Source organism: Melozone crissalis, unplaced genomic scaffold (genome assembly GCF_028551555.1).
Source record: "Melozone crissalis strain CALT ecotype California unplaced genomic scaffold, PUWL_Pcris_2 ptg000063l_1, whole genome shotgun sequence".
NCBI classification, from domain to species: Eukaryota; Metazoa; Chordata; class Aves; order Passeriformes; family Passerellidae; genus Melozone; species Melozone crissalis.
This window is the reverse complement of record NW_026535841.1, coordinates 13866466-13892987: the sequence shown is the minus strand read 5'-3', so window position 1 is coordinate 13892987 and position 26522 is coordinate 13866466. Positions and strand designations below refer to the sequence as shown.

General features: G+C 43.3%; 1 protein-coding gene across 1 annotated transcript in view; it reads right to left on the bottom strand.

Annotated features, from left to right (window-relative positions):
- The window catches only part of AACS (acetoacetyl-CoA synthetase), a 36450-nt gene that overhangs the window by 3278 nt on the left and 6650 nt on the right, over window positions 1–26522 (bottom strand). The window contains exons 4-17 of the mRNA XM_054289064.1: window positions 24816–24929; window positions 18615–18712; window positions 14977–15091; window positions 14403–14484; window positions 14152–14299; window positions 9902–9982; window positions 8823–8947; window positions 6227–6291; window positions 5927–6049; window positions 4542–4655; window positions 4264–4389; window positions 2706–2775; window positions 1979–2037; window positions 650–852 (exon numbers count right to left, since the gene is read on the bottom strand). Coding sequence (XP_054145039.1) covers window positions 650–852; window positions 1979–2037; window positions 2706–2775; window positions 4264–4389; window positions 4542–4655; window positions 5927–6049; window positions 6227–6291; window positions 8823–8947; window positions 9902–9982; window positions 14152–14299; window positions 14403–14484; window positions 14977–15091; window positions 18615–18712; window positions 24816–24929 — 1523 coding nt within the window. The remainder of the gene's footprint in view (window positions 1–649; window positions 853–1978; window positions 2038–2705; window positions 2776–4263; window positions 4390–4541; window positions 4656–5926; window positions 6050–6226; window positions 6292–8822; window positions 8948–9901; window positions 9983–14151; window positions 14300–14402; window positions 14485–14976; window positions 15092–18614; window positions 18713–24815; window positions 24930–26522) is intronic.

Below are 26522 nucleotides of genomic sequence, written 5' to 3'. Positions count from 1 at the left end.
AGTGGGGAAAACCACACTCTGCACCCCTATTCTGCTGCTCAGAGACACTGTAACATCAGAGAGGGCTGTAAAACAGATATTCCAACTGAGGAGTTCACACAAAGAGCTCCAGCAAAACAGCTTCAACAGACTGAGCATGAAGAGCCTTCAGCTGCACAAATTTCTCCTCCTGAACAAGCACAACAATTTCATTTTAATTACTGTTACAGTTAAGACAGTGATAGAGCTCCATTTAAGTGGCTAAACAGATGTAAAAGTGAAATGGTTTACAAGATGATCTTCTGAGTTTGCCAAGTGCTCTCAGCTCTCCTAAGAAAGTCACTCGTAACAAGAAAACAAAAACAAAATATGCTTATGGATAGCCAGAAAAGCTAAAGTTAAATGACCTTTTTAATATTTTCTCTCAAGAGGTTTAAGAACACACTATTGAGAAAAAAGCAACCCATTTAAAAAACAAAAACCACGCTTAGCTGAAGAGGAGATGAAAAGCTGTTGCTAGGCAACACAGACAAACTATTTATAAAGCCCAAATACACTTTTGAGATGCTAAAATTTCCACGAACGTGGGCTTGAAGAGCAGTGACAACTGCTCCTTAATTACTATTCAAGGTGACAAAGAAAACAGCAGGCAGCCTCTCCCCTGGCATACCGGGATGCCTTTGGTTTCCAGGATGAGGCTGGGGACGTGGCGGGCGGACAGCGCAGCGCGGATGGCGTCCTGGATGCGCCGCACCAGGCTGCGGCTGAAGGCGTGGCTGGAGGCCATCTTCAGGAACAGGATCACCCTCTCCTCGCCGTCCTTGTTGTACTGGGGCACACACAGGCTGTCAGACACCTCCTCGAAGGCTTCCACTGCAAGAGGGAGCTGTGTTAGGGATGGGTGATGTGTTTGTGGGGTGGTGTTGTATTTGTGGGGTGCCCCGGCGGAGGGAGGAACGATGAATCTGACTCCATGTTCTCAGAAGGCTGATTTATAATTTTATGATTCTCTATTAAACTAAAGAATACTTAACTAAAGAATATAGAAAAGATACTTACAGAAGGCTAAAAAGATAACAATGAAAACTCAGGACTCTTTCCAAAGCCTTAACACAGCCTGACCTTGACTGGCCAAAGAGTCAAAACAACTCACGTGAAACCAATGAAACGATCTCCAAACTCATTCCACACATGAGCACAACACAGGAAAACATTCTTATCTCATTTGCTTCTCTTTTTTCTCTGAGGCTTCTCAGCTTCCCAGGAGAAGATCCTGGGCCAAGGGATTTTTCCAGAAAATGTGACTGCCACAGCTGGGCTTTGAGGAGTGTTCTGGATGCTCAGACAAAACATCACCTCCCCTGCATGGGCATAGGGAAACTGGCACCCTCTGCCTGTCTAGTTTCAGCTCTTATGTGAAAATCCAGGTTTAAGGCCCATTGAGGTCCACAACAAAGGTTACTGTTACCTTCAGATAAGGTTTTACACAAAGCTGTTTGCTGTGGCTTTGCAGCACACACAGGAGACAAAGTCCTGGTGGCACAAGAACAACCAGGCAGCAGCTCCCTGAGTCTCAGATCAGCACCTCTGCAGGGACAGTTCCCCCCTGTCACAACACACTCCTTGAAATACAAAGCACAAGCTCAAGAACTACTTCTAATTACTGGGAAAGGTACAATAAAAACAGTGTCAAGAGCTTGCCTTGAGGGGAAGAAGAAAAGCCTGACAGGTTAGGGGAAAAAGAAAAAACCTGCTCCATAAAATATTGCTTTTGTATATCCCAGTGAGTCACCCCCCACCCTACAGATACTTAAGGAAAACAACCAGTTTCAAGTTGACAAAATCAAATTTTACTGATACTAACGCACTCTGTACTGTCTCATTTGAAAAACAGCAAGCTTTTTCCCAATTAATCCTTCTAAACAGCTTTGTAATGCTTGTATTTCACATTTGAGGCAACAATGTCATAGCTGGAAGAGATGGAAAGTTGATTTCATACCTATGTTGTAGATTTCAGAACTTCCAAATCTTACTCCATTTGGATTTAACGTACCATCACTGAAAAATCAGAAAGAAAACAAAGAAACATTAAAGTGTGATTACAGCTTGATCAAGAGGAAAAATTGATGCAATTAAGCAAATCTCTCTAGTGAAAGCAAAACCACATTAGAAACAAAATTTTAAGAGAATTTGAGTCAAAAAGGCATTTTACTCATTAGAATGAATCTGTACAGAGCACAGCAACATTAATTCACTCAACTTTGTTTCAAACATGAAACATTTTGTTGAAATGCAAACAGTAAATTCAGCCTCAGGTGTGATCCTGAATGTCTGTGATCACTGCCACAGGCACAACTTCATGCCTGACCTTCTGCAGGAAGTTTTGCTGTAAAACAAGGTGGTGGCAAAGCCAAGACCACAAAAGTTCCCCAATTCCCCACCCTGGATGTGCTGCACTCTCAGTCCAAACTCCTGGGACCATTATGTACCATGGAACACAAAACCAGTACAGTCTTGTGTTCATAAATACAAAAGTGAACCTCAAAATGAGCTCCCTTCCCTCAAATCCAGCTGCTCTGATTAAGGGTTGAAACTCACAATATGAGATTCACTAAAATTAATATAAAGATAACAAGGGTGGCAGAACCACGTGTATTTTACTCCTAGGTGAAGATGGCAAATTGTAACACTTATTTCCTCCCAGCACTCCCACCAGAACCCTGTACCTGCGGCCCAGCATGACAATTCCTCCAGTCTTGGGGTTAATTTTGCAGTAATCACCATGGGCCCAGACACCTGGGGGGGAATGGCAAAGGTTAAGCAGGATTTCCTCATCCAGTCACTCAGCTGGCATTAACTGAGTGAAACACACAGAAATGCAGTTGGCATTAACTGAGTGAAACACACAGAAATGCAGCTGATATTCTGAGGGAAACACACAGAAATGCAGCTGATATTCTGAGGGAAACACACAGAAATACACCAACAATCCACCCCACAGTTACTGTAAGAACCAGCACACCCAGGAGCAGCTCAGAAATCAGGATCAAGCCCCAGGTTATCATCTGATGGCTAGTTTGAATCACTACACAGCATTCCTTACAAAACCAGCTGCTCTGAACACCTCATTTTGAATTACTGGAAGCCTCTTCCACAGAAGTAACAACATTCCCACCTCCTTTCATTGTCTTTCTTGATCCATTTTTTTATTATGCACAATTCTGTACAAGAAGCTTTCTGGGCTTGTGTAATAGGTATCAACAATTCCCTAGGGAGCTTCTGTGCTTACTGTTCTTTATTTGTCTTAATGCAAAATCAGGTTTGACTTTTCAGTATTACTTAAGATTGATACTGCCACAGCAGCTTGCCAAAACCAGAAGTAAAACCCAATTCTATTCAAGTTTTTCTGAGGAAAAACACCAATCTCAGTTATTTGCACCTAAGACCATTTTCCAACTTAATTGTTACCATCTCAAGCCCCTTTACAAGGAAAGACAGAAAAGGGGTCCAGACAGAACCTCAGTGATTTCAGTCTTAAAACTGTCACACTGATTATTTTCTTTTCTGTTTACTGCTGTCAGGCTTACATGCACACTGCAACTTTCCCATTCCTCAGGTTTCCTGTGTGACTGTCTCCTGCTGCACATCCTGACTTTTCTTGTGAATCCATTCTGTACTGTTGCTTTTTATTAAAAAAAAAAAGTTCCCACATGCAAAAAACAGCAGCTGGAGATCCTGCTCTTAAAAAATCCCTGCCCCAGAGGCACCAGGGATTTTGGCATTGCTGTGCCACAGCAGGATGAGCAGAGTCCTCCACAATTACTAAGAAACACCTCTGGTCCACTTTATCCTGTAGAAGGCCAAGGCTGCATGTCTGAGGCAGCATATATTTAATATCTATTTAATCCTCATGCTAATAAGGAAGCAGGTCAGCACTTTTCTCTTGGGATTGACCCCTCCAGGCAGGCAGCAGCAGCCTGGCAGAGGGGCAGCAGCACTCACTGATGGCTCCCTGCCATGTTCATTCCTTCCACCTCACACCTGTGCCAAGCACTGCAGCCTGGGACAGGCACAGCTGCAGCCAAACTGCACTGGAGCTTTGCAGAGACCCTTGCAGCTTTTATTTGGATCTCTGGTCACAACAAAGCATGAGAAAACAGTGAGGTGTTATGAAATAGCTCATCCTGGAAATTGGGACTCAAAGCTGCACCTGTGGCTGTCACTGGGCAGCAGCAAATGAACCTGTGCCTTCCCTTACAGCCTCCAAAGGCCTTCAGGACATACCTGGGAATTTGGAAAAATAAGCTTTTCTGTATTTGCTGCCATTCTCATCGTTCCAGAAGTGTGTGGGCTGGCAGGGAATGGGCTTGGTGCAAACCAGCTCTCCACTTTCACCCCAAACTGGTTTTCCTGTTGACAAAAGAGAGATTTTCCACATTTCCTTTCTGTAAATAACAGAGTAATAAAGCAAAGAGCATCTACACTTACTGCTTGTTGTCAAAGTTAAGATCACCTTGCTACTGTATTTTCAGAGTGTGCACAGTATTCTGGATCATAGTTACCTTCATCATTCCATGCCTCCACTGCCATGCCAAGATTTCTGGCCTGAATTTCTCCTTTGTAAACAGGAACTGTAACATTGTGACCCATGAAACATGAAATTATATCTGTTCCACCTGCAATAAAAGAAATCCATTTAGAATATACAATATTTTTTGGGAAAAGCCAACCTGAAAACTACATGGGAACAGTGGAACAGCCAACTGCCAACCTTTGCCAAAGGCTTCTGATCCACACTAAGCAGCACAGAACAAACAGCATTATCTAGCATGTTGTGACTTTTATTAAAAGGTTTTCTTCCTTACTTTATATATCTTCTTCTATGTGTATGCCTTTCATGCAGAGCTATCCCTTAAGGCAAAACTTTTCTCCTTCCAACAGTGTCTTTAATCTCATTTAAGGAAATTTCCATTTATAGGAGAGAGAAAACAAACAGGGCCTGCTTTACAGACTTCAGATATTTACAGAATTACTTAGAAATGTTTTCTTGTTTGTTTTCATTAGTTTAAAGTAACCAGTCAAGCTACATTTACTTAGCTTTTATACCTTATCAGCATGGGAGGAGGGGAGCCAGGCCTTCAGGAGGAACAGTTATCTTAAGAAAAGAGATACTGTCAAAGTGCTTACTTAACTGGAATATTTATAGTCTTTCTAGGACTTTATGGAAGAGAATTAAGACACAAATCAATCATGTTATCTTTTCTCAAAAATAGGCTTCTGCATTGGAGTCTATTAATGTCTGTAGTAGCAAGTTCTAGATTCAGCACTACTCTTACTGAGCCCAGAGTCTGAGATAACTTCAGTAGCAGAATAGTCACATTTTAAAAATCAAACTGAGTTAAAAAGCTCTTTGAAAAAGTCAGTCCTTGTTACAAAGCAAAATGAGGAGTGCTGTGGTGGACCTTATGTGAGCAGAAGTTGCCTCAGCCAGCACTGCTCACAACAAACTGCACAGCATGGGGGCTTGATATTTCTCTAATTATATAATCCACAAAAAAATCCATCTGCAGTGCCAATTACTTGGCACAAAAGAACTGAAATGGGAACTCTCCAAGAGGTATTTTCTGCTAAAGTCAGCTATATGCAGAACAGTGTGTTCTGTAGGTTAATAGACTCTGTGCTTGATCTCACCCTGCCACCCCTAAGGACAGCCAGTCAAAATAAATGATCATACTTAAAATCCAAAACATCCACCAAAACCACTTTGGAGTGCCTGAGTTTCATTATGGCACAGTGAATTATGCAGAAAACCTCAGCACTAAAGAGACAGCTCATTCCACTTTAACTCTAACCAATCCCAAATGATCCAAAGCTTCCCAAGCAAGCAGGAGGGAGCTGCACAGGCAATCAGAGCATTCCTGAGATGCTGCAGCATAAAAAGCCTCACCTGAAATGGATCCCAGGAGGACACTGCTTTTTATGTGTTTGTAGACATACTCATAGCTTTGAGATTTGAGAGGTGATCCTGTAGACAGGATAGTGTGGAGTGTTTGCAGGTTGTGTGTTTCACCTTAAAGAGGAGAAAAGCAGCACAGGTTAAGGCAGAATTTCTCCAAGTGTTTGGAACTGTTTGTCACTACAACCCAGAATAATTACATAAAGGGCTGTGACAAGACAGGGAGCCAGAACCAGGAGAGGAAAGGTAGGAGGGAGGACAGAAGGGATTCACCAGCTTTTTGAGGCTTACATGGTTTTAAATTTTTCTCTTCTAGCACAGCCAGCCACTTTGCACCCGTTCCAAGGATGGTGATCCTAGAGGGAAGAGAAGTTTACATGTTTTGCATATTTAAATATGCTAAGATTCTAAAGACCTGCAATTCCCACTGCAGTGAGCAGAGGCTGTTACACACTCCGTGCGTGGATTAGACAAACAATGCAGCCTCTCAGAGCTTTCCAAGTGCAAGGCACATCCTTCTGAACTATCAGAATCAGTCAGATCAAATGTCATCTCTGCAGCTTTGAAACTTTTAACTCTATCTTTAAATATTAAGCAAAGCCTTCCCATCTCCCAGAGACATTCACTTACATTTACAGGAATTTGTAACTGCAGAACACTCCAAAGATCACAAAATGTTACCATGTTTACTTCATTAATGGGCCATAATTTTCCAAGAGTGCCTTGGTACAGGGAAACTTTGACAAAAAATTACTCTGGGACAGCAACCAGTGATTTTCTGGTGAAACCTGTTCAGTTCTCAGTGGTGAAAGCCTGAGCTGCCCATGCCTAAATGAACAGGAAATTTGGCCCAAGTGAACAATTCCCTCCTGCCCTTTAAAAGGGTATTTTGAGCTCCTCAATACAATAGAATTAAAACCTGGTTTCTGCTGATTCCTTTTACATTACAGCCATAAATTCACTCAAGAAAATGCAGAGCTAGGTGAGGATAAGGGACACAGCACAGAGCAGGGGCAGGACCAACACCAGCAGAGCTGGAGTAAGATCCTGCTGGGCTGGGTTTTCCTCCAAAGGCAGGGTGGCAGGCAGGACACTGTTCCAGGCAAGGAGAAGGGGATATTTCAACGCTGCCCAAAGGGGATCTCTCTCTGTGCCATGCTGGTGGAAGACTCCCCTCAGGTCGGAACAGGCTCCTTGCACAAACACATCAGGGCACAGAGCAATTCGCCAGGCACATGGGAAGGGCACACAGAATGGCTTGGACTGGAAGGAACCCTAGAGATCATCTAGTCCCAGCCCCTGCCATGGGCAGGGAGCCTTCCAGCATGAGAGCCCCAGCCCAGTGCTCCTCAGCTCCCCTCTGTGCCAATCCTGTGAACTATTTTTACTCTTGTGTAACATCTCACTTTCCTTCCATGCCTCAAACCAGTGCTTATTTTACATTAGAATACAAAATGCTTCTCTATTTTAAGCTCTTTGACACTTCCTCTACAGCACATGTAGAGCCAAATCTCCCTTTATTTCCTTCCAAATGCTACATAAGTGCCTTTAGTCACCATCCCCCAATTCCAGTCACTAATGGCTGTCCACTTGAGTCATTCCTGCCACGCAGGATGAGATATCCCCATGATCCCCTCAGAAAATGCTCTCTGAAGGAAACTGTGCTGCATCTTCAGAGGAGAAGGTAATCTTCACATGTTGGAGCCTTTTTTTTTTTTAACATATTTAACATATGAGTGAGCTGGGAACAGACTGCATGATGAAGTAGCACCCAGATGGCCACCGCTTTTAGCGCCAGATTACAAAAGTGAGACATGCAGACACATTTATCTTCACTTGCTCTTGGCATGTGGAGACAATGCTTAAAAATAAGCTGGGTTCTTTCTCAATTCTCATTTTTTTGCCTGTTGTTCCACCAGGGTTTCTTTGGGGGGTGAAGCATGGCTGAAGTTTGTGGGTTTCTTTTGTGCTTTTTACTGGAAGCATTTGGACTTGGCATTAAGCTTCAGTTATAATAGCCAGAGACAAAATGTCAGTCTTTAAATATTACATGTCACAAAAGACAGTGAAGTTTAAATTATTAATGATGCAGAGTCAGAAAGTGACTCTTTTGTCATCCACTTTCCACCACAAACAATTTTAATTATCAATTAAGAATGACACTCGTTTTACTGGTCATAAAATTCACATTTACTCCTTACACGCAGCTGGCAAAATAAGAAAGTAACAAAATAAATTTTAAAAAAATCCAAGTGTAACAAAGTGTACAAAGCTAAATGCAATCACAGGGTTTTAGAGGTGTTTATCTGCTACCTGCCATTTCTCTAAGCTTCAAGAAAGGGTGCTGTGAGCATTTTCAGGCACAAAAAATGGCATAAAACAATTACTGAACAGCTTATCAATATGAATTAGGCATTATAGGTTAAAAAGGAAAATATGAAAATATAAGCAGCCCTGCTGAGCCTTTCCAGTCCATTTATGTCTTTAAGTCAAAGTTGTATATTAAAATCTTAGGTTGAGCTGCTTGAAAAAAGAGTAAAAGAGTTCTTATTTACTAAGTTCTGAGTGTGCTGAGAAATTACTCTTCAGATTGCTCCCAATTACTGCCTTTTGAAAAGGCTGCTCTTGAAAACTATTGAACCAAAAGTCTTTGTTTGCCTGGAATTCTAATACCTGACTCCAATTTGAAACAATCAGCTCTTTGTCTCTCCCCCTCTCTCAGAAAATGTTTTAGTACAAATTTTCAAAAGCAGTTCCACCCAGGGCTGAGCCAAAAGGCAAACTGTGCCATGCTGTGCACGAGGGAGCAGCACCTTCAGGGAGGCTGCCCGGGGCAGGGTGACAGGGTGACAGTGCCACCAGCCTGTATTTAACCCTGCATACATACCCCAGTCTGTCAATCAGGTCCCAGAGCACGTTTGGGGAAGGAACTAGAGGAGATCCATCATACAGCACCACTGAAGCTCCTGTAGCAAGGGCAGACACCAGCCAGTTCCACATCATCCAGCCAGTCTGCAGGAGAGAAGGAACCTCCATGAGCTGGTGCCTGTCAGCTGGCACAGGAGCTGCACCAGCTCCACAAGGATGCACATCTTGGCAGAAGCTGCACCCAAGCTCAATCCTGCCCTCGTGCAGAAGGTGCCACTTTCCCCTCCACTCCCCTGCCTGGATTTCTCTGTTAAAGCCACAGCAGGGATTTTGTCAGATCACATCAGCACTAGGCTGAAGCTCTGCTCATCCTCTCACCTGCCCCAGCTGCATGTTCTGATGGATGCTGATCCAAGTGATCCCTACAAACACCTAATGAGCTGGGGATCCCATGGCTCCCTGCACACACAGCTTCACAGCAGGGGCAGGACAAGGCAGAGACAAGGCAATTACCATGATCCCTCCATGGAGACTCTGCCAGCTGCCTAGTCATGTTAGAGTTCACAGGGGAACTCATGAGGAAACACAGCAGCCTTCTCAGACTGCTACAGTCACACCAGGCTTAGCAACCCTTCTGCTTGATCACAGCATTAGAAAGAACCCCCCCCCACCACACAGGTGAGGTTTATCCCCTTTCCTTTATCAAGTTTGGAGCTGAGCAGCTTCTCTCCTCACAAACAAAACAGACAAATTCTCGTCTTGAGTATGAACTAGCCCTGCAGGAAGGTGGAATCTGATTTGCAGGTGATATTGATGAGGCAGCTTGATCAATAAACCTAAGAGACTAAAAATCAATCCATTTTCCTCAGCAGTTAGGTCAGAAACATTTAACATGGGTTTGGACCTTTCATCAGAAAGGTTCCTGCTGCATTTTATCATTTCACCCAATTTTCTTTTCTAAACTCAGATGGGACAATCCCTTGCAGCAAAACAATTTAACACACAAAGTGTACTTGTGGATTTGTATGACAAGTTGTCCCATCTTTACAGGAAAAAGATGTTACAGTGTTTCTAAAAAATGCCCTAAGCCCCACTTGCCGTGGTGTAGTACATAATCACGTCACTGCTGCTCATGTTGCCATGAAGAATGTGCTCCTTCAGGTGCTGGATGAGGGTACCCTGCAAAAGAAAGGAAAATACAAGATCACATCAATGAAAAAGCAAAACTCTGGCAGCACATTAAGACTTAAAAAACACTAACAGTCAATAGCTTGCAGGATGTACTCCAGGATTAAAGCAAGCATTCCCCTCAACTGCAACTGAAGTAAATCCCAGGCCCATCTAACAGCAGCAGCAATTGCATTCTCCATTTTCTCACATAACTCTTCAGCCTCTCTCATTAGACCTCAGCAGTGCCCACTGCACATCAGTTTTAATCCATGGAATAAACAACTCCCTTCCCTCCCAGCTGCACACAGCCATCAGTGCAGAGTGCTCCATGCAGACCCTCACTTGAACAGCAGGCTTGCAGCAGCCAGCCTTTGCAAGAGGAGCCCTTGGACAATTTCATTTTCAGTGAATTTGGGCAATGGGAGGAGTGGAGGACTGAGAGCTGCCATAAACTGCAGCAGCTGCTGAACATTAGCACCATGTGTCCAAATTATCTTATCTATTAACATCTAGGAGACAAAAGACCAGACAGCACAGATCTCTTGTAAACACTGGAGTGACTAGAAATGTGAAATGTCTCACTGCTCAGAGCATCAATATTAATAATCTCCTGAAATGTATTATTTCCTTTTGCTGGAAATGCAGCTAAACCACTTCCCTGATCATCATTAAAGCACAACTTGCTAGGATAAATAAATTTACAGACTACTTCATTAAGTCACTTCACTGCAGTGACAAATTAATGTAGCCAATGTTAAAATAAAAAATGGTTTTTGCATTTATGCAAGGAGTCACAGTGAAACTATTAAGAGCCTCATAAGCATGAAACAAGATTTACACCGAAAGAAAACAGATTACAGATAAACATTGAAAATGAAAAAGGAGAGTCATAAAACTGGCACATGCTTCGGGAGAAAAAGCAGAAAACATTAAATAAAAATAAAGGAGTAAATCTTATTTTCACTTCACTGCTCAAAGGAAGCAGGTCTGAATTCACCTACTGCTGTTGGAACAGCCTCAGCTGTCACAACGCTGCCATCTAGCTACAGCTGCCATCTCCTACAGCTGAAAACCACCCAAAATCGGGATTTGGAAACACTGTGTCGACCTGTATTGGTAAAGTTGCCAAAAGAATTGCAGGTGTTTACATAATTACTGCATTTATAAAGGAAAGCTCATTGTTCCTGCAGGAGATTCTGAAAGAGCCACACAAAACATCAAAATTAAAAGTTATATTCAATTCAGATAAATACTGATTTTCTTTTTCCTTCATTTAGTTTTTGCTACTTCGCAGCTTGGAACCAAAAGGGGATTTTTGAGAATGGTTTTAGGTATAGGCTATGAAGAATTTCCCTGCAAAACCTGGTACCTCTCAGGCTGGAGACAAAAGGACTTGGGAGAAGGCAGAGCTGCTCTAAACCCAGCCCAAAACGCTCTCTGAGTTAATTTATAGGATTCATTTATTTACAGGACTTTTACAACCCCAAGCATTTATCACTTCACAGCTGATAAAACTCCCGGGTGTGCTGCTGCTCCTGGGGCCAGGCCAGGCTGGGGAGGGGCTGAACATCTGGAGAGTGAGCCCAGCTGTGCAGAGCCCCAGCAGGGCAGGGCTGGGCACTGCCACACTCCTGGGCTGGGCTCTGGGCACCGAACAGCCCCTGAGGGCTCTGCCTGCAGCTGCACAGGGATCTGCAGCACTGCACAGCTTGAAACACAACCCTTGCAAGCCCTTGAGATGCACAGATGTGAACTGAAGAGGATTTTAGCTCTAAATTCTCTCCTTAGATAGCTGGGAGCAGGGAGTTACTGCAAAGGGGCCTGGTAGGAATGAAGCAAGAAGAACCACCAATGTTTTTAGGACTAAAGAATAACAATTACTAATGTTGTTCTGCAGCACACCCAACTGGCCAAAACCACACAGCTTTGCTTCCAGGATCAAAAAGAAAGCCTCCTTCTCTGAGCCACCATTTTTTAAATCATCTCCCATGCCCTGGCTTCATTTTCTTTATTTATGGATGTCATTTCACTGTGTAGCAAGAAAACAGCGCAGAAACTTACTGCAGAATTAGAGAAACTGGGTTGTGAATTTAAACTAAGCTGCCTGTTGGCATCTAAAATCAGTACAGTAACAAACCAGCATTGGAGCATACTATAAATAAGCAATAATTGAAATGTCTTCACCAAAATGTCATCTCTTCTTGCTGTTTACACTACCAGAAACACATTTGATTTAAACTAAAGCTGGAAAATAAAACAAAGACAGTAGGCTAATTCTGCTTTTTTTAAAAAACAAATCAATGCAAATCATCCTATTAATTCCAGTGGAAACAAGATTAAGCCTAGAACAAACAGACAAAGCCAATCAAGTGTTTAAAAGACATCTAAGAATTTATTTGCATGGACTTTGTGTAGGCCCTATTCAAACACTGAGGTCCCTAGTTCAACAATTCGCTTTTCAGCCAGAGGTGCTAGCACCAGAAAAAAAGAAAAAATCATTCTGCACCACAACTGCAGAGCTGCTCAGTGGAAACAGAATCATCACAAACAATAGATCTTACTCATCCATCCACCCAGCAAGGATGAGTAGTCTGGACCTAAACTCTAAGGTAGCTCTGCACATGATTCAGCTGGAGAGCAGAGTCATGATTCAGGGCAAGCTAACAGGTAACATGGGAAAAGAAAGAACTTTGCAAGAGAAAACTCCCATTTTCTGATCTACAGTTATTTTTCCTCTCTACTGTTTATCAGCCATCACTGAACAAAACACCTGTCCTGTTTTTGCTAATCCACCTCTGCAAGTATTTACCCAGTGTAAAGCCAGCACAGCTTCAAAACAGCTGTCAAGCTTCAAAACCCACCTCCTTTCTTCTTCCCAAACACTGGGTTTGTGTCCCAAAGGGCCCACTTGGTACTGCCTGCTATGATCTCCTGCTGATTGATAACACAGAGCAGAGTGGTTACAGCAGCAGGGGATTTGTCTGGGGGCAAATCCTCCAGTCCCTGCCATCAAAGGGAGGCAAGAACAGCCACACTGGGGGCACAGCATCAAAGGATCCTGTCCTCAGGCCACCCAGCCCTGCAGGAGGCTCCCCCTGACCTGCAGAGCAAACAGCACAAATGGGGGACTGGCTAAAAGCTGTGCAGTTCCACTTACACACACTGCTACAGATGCTCTGCACAACACACCCTGCCTGCCCTAAATGGGGAAAACCTGCCTTCTATCAAGGATTAGAGCAGAATTAAAGTTTCAATTAAAGTGATTGCTGCAATCACTTCCTCTATTTTTAGAGCTTTGGAACATGAACAGCAAGTGGAAAGCACCTGAGCAAGGGTCATTCTGGCACCAATATCAGATATTATCTTTATAATATCAGATTATTATACACAAGCCACTGCCTCAAGCAGTTTCAATGCAATGCAAAAACCACACTCAAGGAGATTGCAACTTTTTGGCTTACCCTCCCCTTAAAGTACTTATGAGGATGACATACTCTAAACTGATAAACATGAACCAGTGTTCAAGGTAAAAAATGATCCAGGTAATAAAAATTACAAGCTCCCTATGGGCCTCAAGCTAACCATGTCCAAAAATCAGTTGCAAACACCCAACTGAAGTTCTTTGACTTTTCTTCTTCACACATCAGTCAGGCCACTTCCACTGGTGCTTTTGTGAATGACACTTGCTCCCAGGACACACCTGGAATCTGACAGGTCTCCACACTGATCTCTAAACCAAGGTATTTACTGTCCTTACCAACCCACCTGGAATCTGACAGGTCTCCACACTGATTTCTAAACCAAGGTATTTACTGTCCTTACCAACCCACCTGGAATCTGACAGGTCTCCACACTGATCTCTAAACCAAGGTATTTACTGTCCTTACCAACCCACCTGGAATCTGACAGGTCTCCACACTGATCTCTAAACCAAGGTATTTACTGTCCTTACCAACCCACCTGGAATCTGACAGGTCTCCACACTGATCTCTAAACCAAGGTATTTACTGTCCTTACCAATCCACACTTGCTTTCAAATAGCCACTAACAAATAAAAAGCTTCACAGTCAAGTTACTGAAAAACCATCAGCAATCAATTCTTCCTTAAAGTATATCAGAGTGATGCTGTTAAAGGCAAAATGTAAGGCAAGCAGCAAAGCTCCAGGAGGAGGACATACCCCTGCTGAGTGAACCATGCACTTTGGTGCCCCTGTGGTGCCTGAGGAATACATGATAAAGAGAGGATGGCTGAAAGGCAGCTGCTCAAACTCCAGCTGGGGAGCCTGGTCTCCTTTCCCAGTGGCAAGGAAGTCTTCTAAAAAGACACTGCATAAGAAGGAGGGAAAAAAAAACCATTTCAAATCTTTCTGAAAGCATGACCCCAGCACATGTGTAAGATCACCTCTGTACCCAGCAGTGCTCCCATTACCTGTTTGGAATCTTAGAAATATCTATGGTTTCTCTTGAGGATACATATGGAATCACCACCACTTTCTTTAGGTCTGGAAGCCCTGGAAGAAAGAAGAAAATTATTTCTTACATTCAGTTACATAAGCAAAGGTCTGTTCTGCCTGATTGAATCATAGTGTAATGCACCAAGTAACAGAAATAATTCTGATGCACTGAGTACTGAAACCCCAGAGGACTGGATTGTTACCCAAGATGTAATTTCCTCAATGCTGCCAGCCTTTTATGTGTAAAGCTGCAAGCCTTAGTGCTGTAATACCTCCCCATTTATCTTCAGCAGCACTTTGCTTGAGCTTAAAAACACCATCATCAGCCCCTGCTCCCACTGCTGGCTAATTCCCGATGATCTATTAAAGTTAAGCAAGCACAAGAATGCCAAAATTACAGAAAAGACCATTCAGCTTTTACCCAAATCTGTTCTGAAAGCCTCAGTGGCCACTGTGACACTGCAAAGAAGGAAGGACAGCAACAAGCAGTGGCAGGGCAGGCTCTGAGTGCTCACAGAGCCACAGAGCAGGTGGGATGCAGTGAAATACCTTTTACCACCCTCAGCAGCTTTTCCAAGTGGTTGTGCTCTTTGCCATTGTATATGACAGCTTCAACAGAGAAGATGAGCTTGGGCTGAATTTGGGAAAATCTGTCCAGTACACCCTAGGGATAAAGAGAAAAATGGGTTAAAAAATGATATTAACTGCTACAGTAGGAAAAGTGTTAAAAAATGAAATTAACTGCTACAGTACAGAACTTCAGTGGGAGCTGAATGCAAATTTCAAAACAAGCAAGGAATAAGGACAGGAATTAACAGCAGAGTTGTAAAATGACTGCCTGCTTGTCCTTTACTCACACAAGATCTCTGAAGCACAACAGGTTTGTAACAATCCATTTCATGACCCCCAACCAGATCACAGTGATAAAACCCCCATGGATCACTTAGGGAAGGGCCAAGCTCACAAAGACCTAAACAGCTAAAAAATCACCTTGCAGGTCAGATGAGACTCATGTGAAGGGGAGAAGGAGCTGTGATGTGGGCAGAATTGGGCACCTGGTGCCCATGAAGGTGCAGGAGGAGCCCCAGGTGCCCCAGCTGCTCTGACAGGGGGACAGGGCTGGGGGACAAACACCATCCTGGGGGAGAGGGCCCCCACATGAACTGACAGCTTGGCTCTGCCACCATTAACAAAAGAAACCTCACCACTGGTTTTTTAGCAAAATAAATTGATGTTGAACACACACAGACTACCAACAAAAGGTACCACAGCTCCTTTAGTATCTCTGCAGTACAACACATTCAAATGCTAAATTTTCAGGTGTCTCCTCCAGCTTCCACAGTGTTCAGTAATTTACCACAGTTATCATCCCATTTGAGATTAAAACCCTTCTGGCATTTACTGTTTCCCTTGTACACTGCATGCAGCAGCCTACCAGAAATGGATCTTTTTGTATTCAACAGCAAGCAGCAAATCCTTTCAATAAAAGCTCTCAGCACACTGATGTTCAAACCTCTCTAGCTCCATTACTTGAAGCATTAAGAAGTACAAGATTACACAATACTGTAAAATTGTCGGCAAGTCTTCAAGAACAATCTCCTAAATCATGTTGCAGAAATCAGACTTGAGTCATCTGCTTATTCTTCCCAGCATTCTTTATTCTTCTGTTTTCTATTTTGCCCTCTACATTGCAGCCAAAATGAGAAACAAATTATTACCAAATCTGAAGATGAAAGCAAAAACATCACGATGAACTCATCTCTGTTCAACTCCTTTCCAAGCTGGGCTGCTCAGCATTGTAAAGAAATCTGCTGCAAATGGGCAGTTCTGTCCTGACAATCCCTCCATGCTACAGGAAAGCACAGGTAAGGGATATGGCTAAATATAAATGTATTACCTGAGAATGTCACTTAACAGCTTTCCCTCCTATCAAACATGTATTTCCTTGTTCACATTATAAAAATCTACAGTGACAATGCACTGACATTCAAATTTCTCAATTACTTTAAAACAAAAAATCACCATAATCTGTTCTGGTGACAGAAGAAGTTTTCAAAAAGTCCCTGGTGTGTTACCTAACAAACTCAGAAATGGAGATTTATAATTAATACATTACAGTTACTCTCTAAGGGAGTAGGAAATCAGATTTCCTGCTTGTTTGGTAAATTCTCTGCCTCCTCCTTTGCTCCATTCCCAGGAACAGACCAAGCAGCCACACTTGTGTGCATTTGTACACGTGTGCAGGGCACACACATCCCATTTCCATCATGCCTGGTGTTTAAAAATTCAGGCCAATGAGCACTAAGGGGACTCTAAAGAGAAGAATCAAATCTGAAGAGAAGTGTGAATCAGGAGAGAGATGGCTCCAGCTCTCAGGGTCCTAGCAAAGCTGCTAACACACCCAGTCAGATTCATTAGCACTGGCAGCACCAAACCCCACAGGGCAGCCTGCTCTGCCACAAAGGCAACACAAACAGATGGAACACGTAATTGCTACGCTGCAACTCCAACCCAACCAGATGGCTCAGCAAGGAATTCCTTCCACAAAAAGCTCAGGTGTAGCAGACATGGCTCATCCTATTCCAGTTCAGTCCAAAAAATTGTGCAGGGCCCCCAAATGGAGCCACACTGAGCTCACCAAAGGCTGAACTTACAAATCCAACCATTTCTCATGCCCAGGCCAGCACTTTGCCATTAATTGATGGGAATGGGTAACAGGGAGCAGAGAGATGAAGCAGCAGCTGCCAAGAGTGCTGAGGTGCGTGGGAGGCAGCTCAGTGGTGCTCTGACAGCAACTTCCTCAAGGCTGGAAGCCTTTGGAGGGATGGCATTCAGAGCCTGCAGTGTGTAGGCAGCTCTGAGGAGTGACATTTCTGAGCTGCACAAAAAACATACACACAATTGGACTTCAGATGTTGGAAGTGCTACACTATTCCCCCAAGCACAAAAATCTTTGTGTATATTAACAGGAATGATGCAACTTCACAAAAAGAGGAATAGCTTTTGCTCAGGGTGGAAGGCAATGTCTCTGAGGGCCTCTGCTGATCTCCTTCATGATTTTAGGATTTGAATTCATGCCAACACACGCTGCCAAAGGAAAATAAATGATATTGATGGCACTGCAGCTCCAAGGCCAAGTTCCATTAAAAAGCTATCACAAAAAAACTAAAAGCTGGGCACTGAAAACAACAGCACACCAACATGGCCAGAAAACACACCAGCCCTTTGTAGTGCAAGCAAAGTGAGCAATCTTCCCCCACATAAGAGATCGAATCACATTGCACAAAACACTCCATACCATCATTTTCAGAGCAAGCAGAAAATATTTGTAGAACAGATTGATCATTACATGCTGTAATGATTTTTTTAATCATTTTTTTTCCCAATGATATACCCCCAAGTGTAAGAACATGGAATGCTGCTGCCCTCTAGTGCTAATCCAGGAATGATTATTCCATACATTTCCCAGACACTGGGGTTAAACACTGAAATTGAGGTGCATTGTTCTTTGCACTGTGCAATTCAAAACCACTACATTTTTCAGACGTAAACTTTTAGATAGAAGAAAGGTTTAATACCCCCCTTAGAAGTTTAGATGCATTGTTGATGTGTGCAAAAAACTTTCCAAAAGAAGCAGAATACATTCCCAAAGTTTCTAGGGCACATCTGTTTGGCTGTCACAATTTCACACAGAGCATTTATTTCTACACTAAAAAGAGCTAATCAGGTTAGTGATACTAGTATGAAACTCCTCACTGTTGGCAAATAAAGCCTTGTGGAACAGAGCCACCAGGGTGGTGCTGAGCTCACCCTGACAGGAGGCAAAGGATGGGACTAGGTGGGCAAAGAACCTGGAGTGTGGAAATTGGAGTGAGGCTGCCTGGGGCAGGGTTTGGGAGGAAGAGCCAAGCTCAGATAACTCCGCTGCTCATTTGCACATTTAGTATGATAAAAGCTCACCAAGACCACGGAGTGAATGTGAAAATATCCCAACAGGGAGCAGCTAAAGCCACTCAAATCACCCAGATCAGCGGCGACAGCAGCAGGAAAAGCTCTGAGTGCTGGGCTGCGCCAGGAGGTGGCAGCAGGGCTGAAGGGACAGAAGCCATCTGCCACCTGAATTCATCATGCCCACGTTGGTGTGGGGCTCAGCAAGGGCTGCTCTGCACAGGCTCTGGGCTACTCACGTTAATGCCAAAGTCTGGGGAGGTGGAGCTCCAGATGGCACCGATGCTCGCAGCTGCCAGCATGGCCTCCACTGCGTGGATGCTGTTGGGCAAGTAACCTAGGGCAGAGGGGAATGGTTAGAGAGGAACAGCACTAAAAATATATATATAATATATACAGTGAACAGGCTTTAAAAATCAAAAATCTAGACTGAAGCACCTTTGAAGCTTTCCACACAATCAATGTCGTACCTCGAAGCCAAATCATTTACACAAAGAATTAGTAATAAATTCATTTATAGAACTACTTGTATCTGGGTTTTTATCTCAGTATTACTCCCAATTTACAAGTGTTCCTGCTTAATTACTAAGCCTTTCAGAATAAGAGGGCAGCACAGGGAAAAGAGTAACTGGGAGGGAAAATCAGTGCATTGATTAGGGTACACAGAGACTGAGAACACAGCAGCATGCAGGGCACAGAACAAGTCTGCAGGAACAGCCATCAAAGAAAGAACCAGTATCTGTAAGGAAAGATTATAAATAGCTCAAGAGCAGAGATTCAGCTTCACAAAGTTAAATGCTGGCTGGTAGACACTGCCAGAATCTTAGACACAAACAAGCAAAACCAGTGTCTCAGCTGATAAGGAGTAACAGAGTGGGACAAGCCCTGGAACATTCCCACACAAATGTGGCTCTTCAGGTTTCTCTCATTAGCTTGCAGCAAGATTTCAAGATTTAAATTCAATTTATCACGGCATACGGAATAAATTAATGTCAGGAAAGTCAGATTTTAGTTTCAGTGAGCTCAACTGAGCAACTCTCCAGAAGGGGCTGGTGCCTGAGTCTGACTGCACTGCTCAGAATCCAGCCCACAAATGGAAAAGTGCAACTGGAATCCACAAACTACACTGAGATGGGTCAAAGACCTGGAGTTTCAGATCACCTTTCTTAAGCAACCAAAAAGATACCAAAGTACTTGAAAAAAAGCACAGGATGGGCCTAATTGCAGTACTCTGACACGTAATTAGAATTCCACATTTGAAAGCTAAAGTTAAATGGCAATAAAAATGCTTTCCAACCTGCTCAACAGCAGGGGTGGGCACTGAGATCTCGGGCTGCAGGTGCACCACAAGGATCTACAGCCAGCAAACACTCAGCAGTGCAAACTTCTGAGAGGGATATTTATGGATGCACATTTCAGGACAGGAACTCAGATCTTAACAGCAATTTCTGCTATGTTTAATATTACAGTTAGGAGGTACCAAGATGGATTTTTGTGAGGTTTTTCTACATTGATTGAAAAAAAATCCATCCTTTTTCAACTTCGTAAAAAGTGAACTTTCAAGTCTTAAACTGAGATTCTTCCTCATTGAAAAATCAGTTTCTTGACCAGCAGTGCCACTGCAGTTACTGAGAGCTGCTGTGCTTTTGGGAGCAGTAACTTTTAAAACAGCATTATGACTTAAGCCAAACAATTCCTGGAAAACACACAACTGTGAATAAAAGCTTCATGCCATGCTAAGGTATAAATTGATCCCTAGAACTGCCTACAGCTTATAGTGGTTTGTTCAGTGAAGTTCTTCAGCACATAAATGCAGCAAAAGCTCATGCCCATAAAAGCATTATTTATTTTGCTATTTTTCCCTTGGGGTCAAGGTTTATACAAGGCACACTATCCCAAAATCTCAGTGATTTCTCTTGTAAGACAAATATTCCTCCCTAAATAATTTGAAATCTATGAACCAGAACAGACCAAAATGTCATTTTGTGTGACGAAAGCAGCTCTTCAACTGATGCCAAATATTTCCACTGAGCAGTTCTTGGATGGGATCATCAGGGGGCCAGAGGGCAAGGAAAACAGAGATCCCTGCCTGTGCTTTGGAGCAGTTGTTCCTTTGCCACAAGCTTCACTTCTGTTCTAAGCAATTCTCCTTCTCACCTCCACACAAAAAAGCCCTCAAGGCAAGATCACAGCTCTCTGCTGCTGATTATTGTGAGGCAGACAATGAAATCACTGCTCTCATCTGTCAGCTGGCTTGGAGGGTGGTTGAGTTTTGGAGGATGCCAGCCAGAAGTGCCCAAAGGTACAAACCACGCTCAGCAACTGACTCTGCATTTCTGTGCCCTCACCTGATCCCAGAGCCCTGCTGCTCTCTGGGCTCTCACAGATTTATCCCAACTCCACCTCAGATAGAAATATGGGTCTGTTCTGGCTGGAGACGCTCCAAACACAGCAGAGGAAGAACTCCTGCTCCTTTTCTCTCAGCAGCTAAATGACACAAACTACTTGTAAATGACACAAACTACTTCTCCTGCCAGTCTTTCAGATTAATACTGGATTCTCATTTAGAAGTAAAGTTAATTTTTTCTTCCTGCCACATCTGAGATTCTCCAGCTGCTCACAAGTACTCCATGCATGGAAATCTACCTGCATTTGTCTGTGCCCCTGGAGATACCACACACGCCTCAGGGTCTAAAAATGAATAAACAGGAACATTGCAGACAAAGAGGATGAAAAAAGCAACTTCTTCATCTGGATTAGCGTCAGAGCAGTGACCACTGTACAAAAAGCTCTGTATTACAGAGGAATAATGGTGCTGCTGGTTTAAATATTTATCATGTTTGCTCACATATTTAACTAGGGCCTCCATGTTCCTTGTTAGAATATTTTAGCTTAGGATCAAAACGAGGATTTGTCAGCATAGGAAAGGCTACAGAAAGTATTTCTCTATATCTGAATCTTTCCTTACCCCTTTCTTGAAGGTGGTAACAAAGGCAGAAACTACCTTCTGTTACCAGAAAGAAAAGGCTCTTCCTCCTTTGAGTAAACTGGAAAGCAACTGAATAAAGGGCTCAAAACTCAGGAGCTGGGAACTCACCAAGCAGGAATATCAGAGTATCACACACAAGCGTCCCAGCAGCACTCCTGACTTAGAAAAATGAATAGTCTCCATAAAAACAGGGAAATGAAAGCTTTACCTGACATAAAACCTGTGAAATCTCTCAGCAGGACAAGCAGCATTTTAAAAACACTGTCTGGATTTTTTTAAGAGGCACTTACAGCCTGATCTGCTCAGGACTAAGTGCCTCAGCATTTTCTGTCAGTTGCTATTTGCTTAATCTAGCACACACCAAGATTACTCTTACATGTGTTCCTCTACACTACAGCACCTTACCAAGAGAATGGGTAAAAACTGTAGTCCAAAAATTGGATATAATTATGCTGCAAACTATGGCAAAAGTCTGATTTCTCAGAGTGCTGAGAACACATTCTGTGCAAGCACCTAATGCCTTGATGAAGTTTAATAAAGGTTTCCTCTTGGAAAAACAGGCACCCAAACATTCAGTTTTGTGCATGGAGAAAAAAAAAAAACAAACCAAAAAACAATTGAACTGGGACCCTGCATCAAAGGTTTTGTCTGAGCCTTGAAAGAATACATCAGAAGAAGGAAAATAGAGAGCAACAACTAAAATATCTTCTCAATGTCCTCTATTACTGAACTGCACCAGCTCTCAAACGGAACAGAACTGAGACCAGACTCCTATTTTCCCTTTTCAGCATTTCCTGCTCCTGCAGGACCTTCAAGTGGCCACCCTGCCCAACATGACAGTGGCCTGAAACCATCAGCACCCTGTAATCTCCTTACAAAGCTTTAAAACCCACGTAAGCAGCAGGGCTAATGCAGTTGCTATAGATAAAATAGCAGCTTTAGACAATGTAACTCATTGATATTTGTTGAGGATGTTTTTGTGTGGGGAAGATCAGATTGTTTCCAACTGCTGACTTGTAACAGAGCAAAACTGGCTACAAGGATGGAGTGGAAGCAACCCAGAGAGGAGAAATATCCTCCCAGTTGTGTTTTGTTTTTTATTTTAGTCATTATCATTTGCCAGATGGCACTGGGAGACCAGGAGCACCTCACATGTGGATCTGGGAGCTTGCAGTAGGTATTCCATGCCTCTTCCAACTATTCAAGCATCACTGACAGCACTGCAAGACATCTTCAGAGGAAGAAATATGTTTCACAACACATCTGCTTCAATTATGTTCACTGTTAAGTGCTCTCAGTGAAGGAGAGGGAAGACTGGAATGAAATGAAGCTGAAAAAAAGTGCTGACACCAGAGCCTGTCCACCCACACTCACCCACCTCCAGCTCCAACGTGCTATTACTGTCATGATGCAAGCAGAAATTGCACTGAACAAACCAGGGGGGATGTTAAGTGTAATGAGAAGTTAAAGCAGCCTTGTCTTAGAGGCAGCAAAGCGAGGAGATGAAGCTCACAGGAAAACAACAGTAAGAGTCATGTGTAATTCACACAGCTCAGATTTGAAGAGAAAGTGTCAACAGAGGGTATCAGAACCTGACAGGCTGACTGCATGTTAGGCAGCTGTAATGAAGTTCATAGAGAAGCTCCTTTCCATTTAAAACCTGATTTTTCAGAAGCAGCAGAAGCATGCTCTGTGTTACTACAATGAAGCAGCAAGAATTGCCTTTCCCTCTGCCATCTGCTCTAAGTTTTGGGACAAATTACATCCCTGTGGATTCTGGCAAGTTCTGGAGAGCCTGATTTTGGATACAAGTGGGTGTAGGCCTCCAGCTTCCCCACCCAACACTTAATGTCTCTTGCCCAACTCAGTTTGGGAAGCTTCAGCCTCTGACTGAAATGTTACACTTGAGCTCTCTTCCAGTGACTGCCAATATCCTCTGGGACAGCAAAGAAATTGAGACCCCCATAGAAGTACCTAAAGTGACTTTATTAATACTTTTAAAAAGTATTAACTATGCTTTTTAATTTAAATGAGAGGTAAGCCAGCCACCAAAACAAAAAATCAAAAATCAGCCAGCCTGCAGTGCTAAACAAGACAGCCATTAACTAAAAGGAACTGTTAGTAAAATTATAATAGCATTATTAGTAGCACAGGCTACAGCAATATTTCAAGATCACATTTTCTCCAGCTGCTGAGTGCATTTTCCCTGCTGCTGAAGAAATGAACAGAGATGACAGCATTAAAGTTGAAAATTGAGATAAAATTCAAGCAACTCCATCTTCATTCAGACAAACCTCCTCAACTTCACTGTATGGTTCATACCTAATTAAGGATTTAGCTCTAATTCCATGTTAAAAACCAAGCCACCAGCTGTGATAATTTCATGTTTCCAGTTCCAGAGCATACTCAAACCATATGCAAGAAATGAGCTCTACTGAGGAGATTTACATTTCCAGGTCACAGCTGTGGGTTTAAAATTTAGTTTTCAAGACACATGTTCAAGTTTGCAGCATGCAGAAAACAAATCAGAGTTTCATCACTGTGGGTTTGCATCATGTAAGAATTTATGCACACTTCTTTAGGATAAGGGCCAAGTGTTGCTGAAAGAACATGGGATTGACAATGACACAAACACCACAACTGCCAGGTAGGAGCCAAGGAGCTTCAAGGATATTGCAGCTCTGACCTGCACTACACTGACCAGTTAAAGAGTATCAGAGCACACAAAACAGAGGTGAAGCAGCTCAGCTGGGAGATCAAACCCAGCAATTCAGAAATTAATGGAACTCCATTCCAAGCCTGGACTGCACATTGGACAAGCTGATCACAGGACAAAAACCTCTTTATACAGAAAACCACACATGACAGCCTCATGACAGGAAACACTGCAGCAGAAGATGTGGAGAGCTGCTGAAAGCATCTCGGGGTTTAACATCTCTGCACTGGTGACTTGAGGAGCTCCTGCCCAGCAGCTGCTCACTGTCCCCGCTCTGGGGGCAGGACAGGCTCTCCAGGCCTGCAGCTCCCAGAGCACTGGGGCACCTGGGGCCGCAGGGCCAGGAACTGCCAGAGGCACCACGACAAACAGCCCTGGACCAGCATTTCCCTGACTGCCCCACATCAATCTGCCAGACCCTGTGACTCAGGGCTCAGCCACAGGCACAACTTCCATCTCCTCTGCTTCCACAGAGTGTTTCTGGAGCAGACCTTGGTGAATGAAGCATTTTCCTTCCCCCTTCAGTGCTAGAGAACCCACAGGCTAATCCAGGTTCCTTCCCTCTAGAAATGCATTTCTTACAAATGTAAATACAGCAGCACAAGAGCCTTTTCTTTACAATGTTTATTGAAATTTTCTGTGAAACACTGTTTCACAGGCATGTTTCTGTAACTGACTACTCACTTGCACATTTCAAAAAGAATTCCACCTCCTGTCCCTTAAAAAATTACTCACCCACAACTCTGTCTCCTACTTTTACTCCCATCTTCCTCATAGCTGCAGCATACAAAGCTACAGCCTGTCTCAGTTCTTCAAAAGTAACTTTGAGGATTTCTTCTTTGCCTTCCCCTGAGGAAAGAAAAGTAAAGCAATCACTCAGAAATCAAGCATTGCAATGTGAGTCTAACACAAACAACCAATCCTAGGAGAAAGCAATTCTAAGAGAACAGCTTCCACTAATATTTATATTTTTGCTTATGAAGTTGCTCTTATGCTGCACCAAAAACTCTTCTTTTTAATGGGAATCAAGCGTTAATCAGTGGTGTTTGTTCAGTAGGTGTGAGGGCATTTTTTAAAGATAAACACTTCTGCAGAAACACAAACTATTCATGGAGAAAGGCGTGCTCTCAAGGAGGATTCATGATAAATAGATTGCACTCACCAAGGCTAATTTTCAACATAAGAACCTCATTTTCCCTTTTTGCTCAGTTTTCTCATCAGGTCTAGGAAGTAGCACAAGCTCAAGTTGAGGTTTTATTACAGCAAGTCAGTGACTAGAAAATCATGCACATCCAGGCCTGACTTTTGCTGTGCTTTTGGAACATCTGCCTCTGCCAATGTAGCACAAAGCAAACAAACTAAACTGAACTCAACTCTCCTCTGAAACGATCTGCAGGGTGTTTTCCCCATTGTACTGAATGTCAGGTGTTACATAAGCCTTTAATAAATCACTCGTGAAACAAAACAAACCAACCTAAACGTTATGAAAGCAAAAATCTGTCACCTTGAAGTCCCTTCCTGCACCTCCTCAGTGGGACTGCTGTCCTATTTCCACCACCCAGCCCCTGCCATGAAGAACACACACACCCCAAGGATGGCACAGGAGAGGTGAGCTGCACACCCTGCTCCTTTCAGAACAGCTGCCCTCACTCATTGCCTTAAGCAGGGAATGGCATTTTTCACTCTTTTGCCCCCTCAGACCTTCACAGCAGTAAATCTGGACTTGCACAGAGCCAGGGAGCAGCTCATGATGCAGAACAGCCCAAGTCCCTGCTCCATGTGGTTCATACACCGAGCAGGGACTGCCAGCAGAGCCTGGGCTCCCACAGAGATACAGGAAATGAGACACTGATCCTGCTCCATGATTAGAGCCCCAGGAGAAAGGAATCACAAAAAAGACTCACCATGGGAGCCAGGGACAAGTGAAACTGTTTAGGAAAGTTATATTTACACTCCTATGCCCTGTGCCATCCCCAGAGCTCCCACAGAGCCATCCCCAGCAAACACAAACCTGAGCCAGGCCCCCCAGCCACCACTCTGACCTAGCAGCAGGGAGTTACCAAGAAATACTCTGACTTAAGAGGCCTTAAGAAGATTAAACACAGCAGAAGGTCACAAAAGAGATGCAGGTGGAATTCTGCTCACCAGAAGAGCCCACTGCTCATTCCACATTCATACAATGATCAACTAGGAAATAGTTCTGCTCCTTTTGCTGTCACCACCTGTGATTATGTGACAAAGCAGTTTCTGATACACCTCATGACTTCCTAACAAAAAGACCTCCAGGACAATAACCACATGTCAAACCAAGCAATTATGACAAATGTGAAATAATACTTCAAATACTGAGTGATGTTAAACACAGCATGACCTCCACTACCTTAATGCAGCTGAGCACATTCTAATAAAACTTGATTTAGCTTGGACAGGATTTCCCAGATC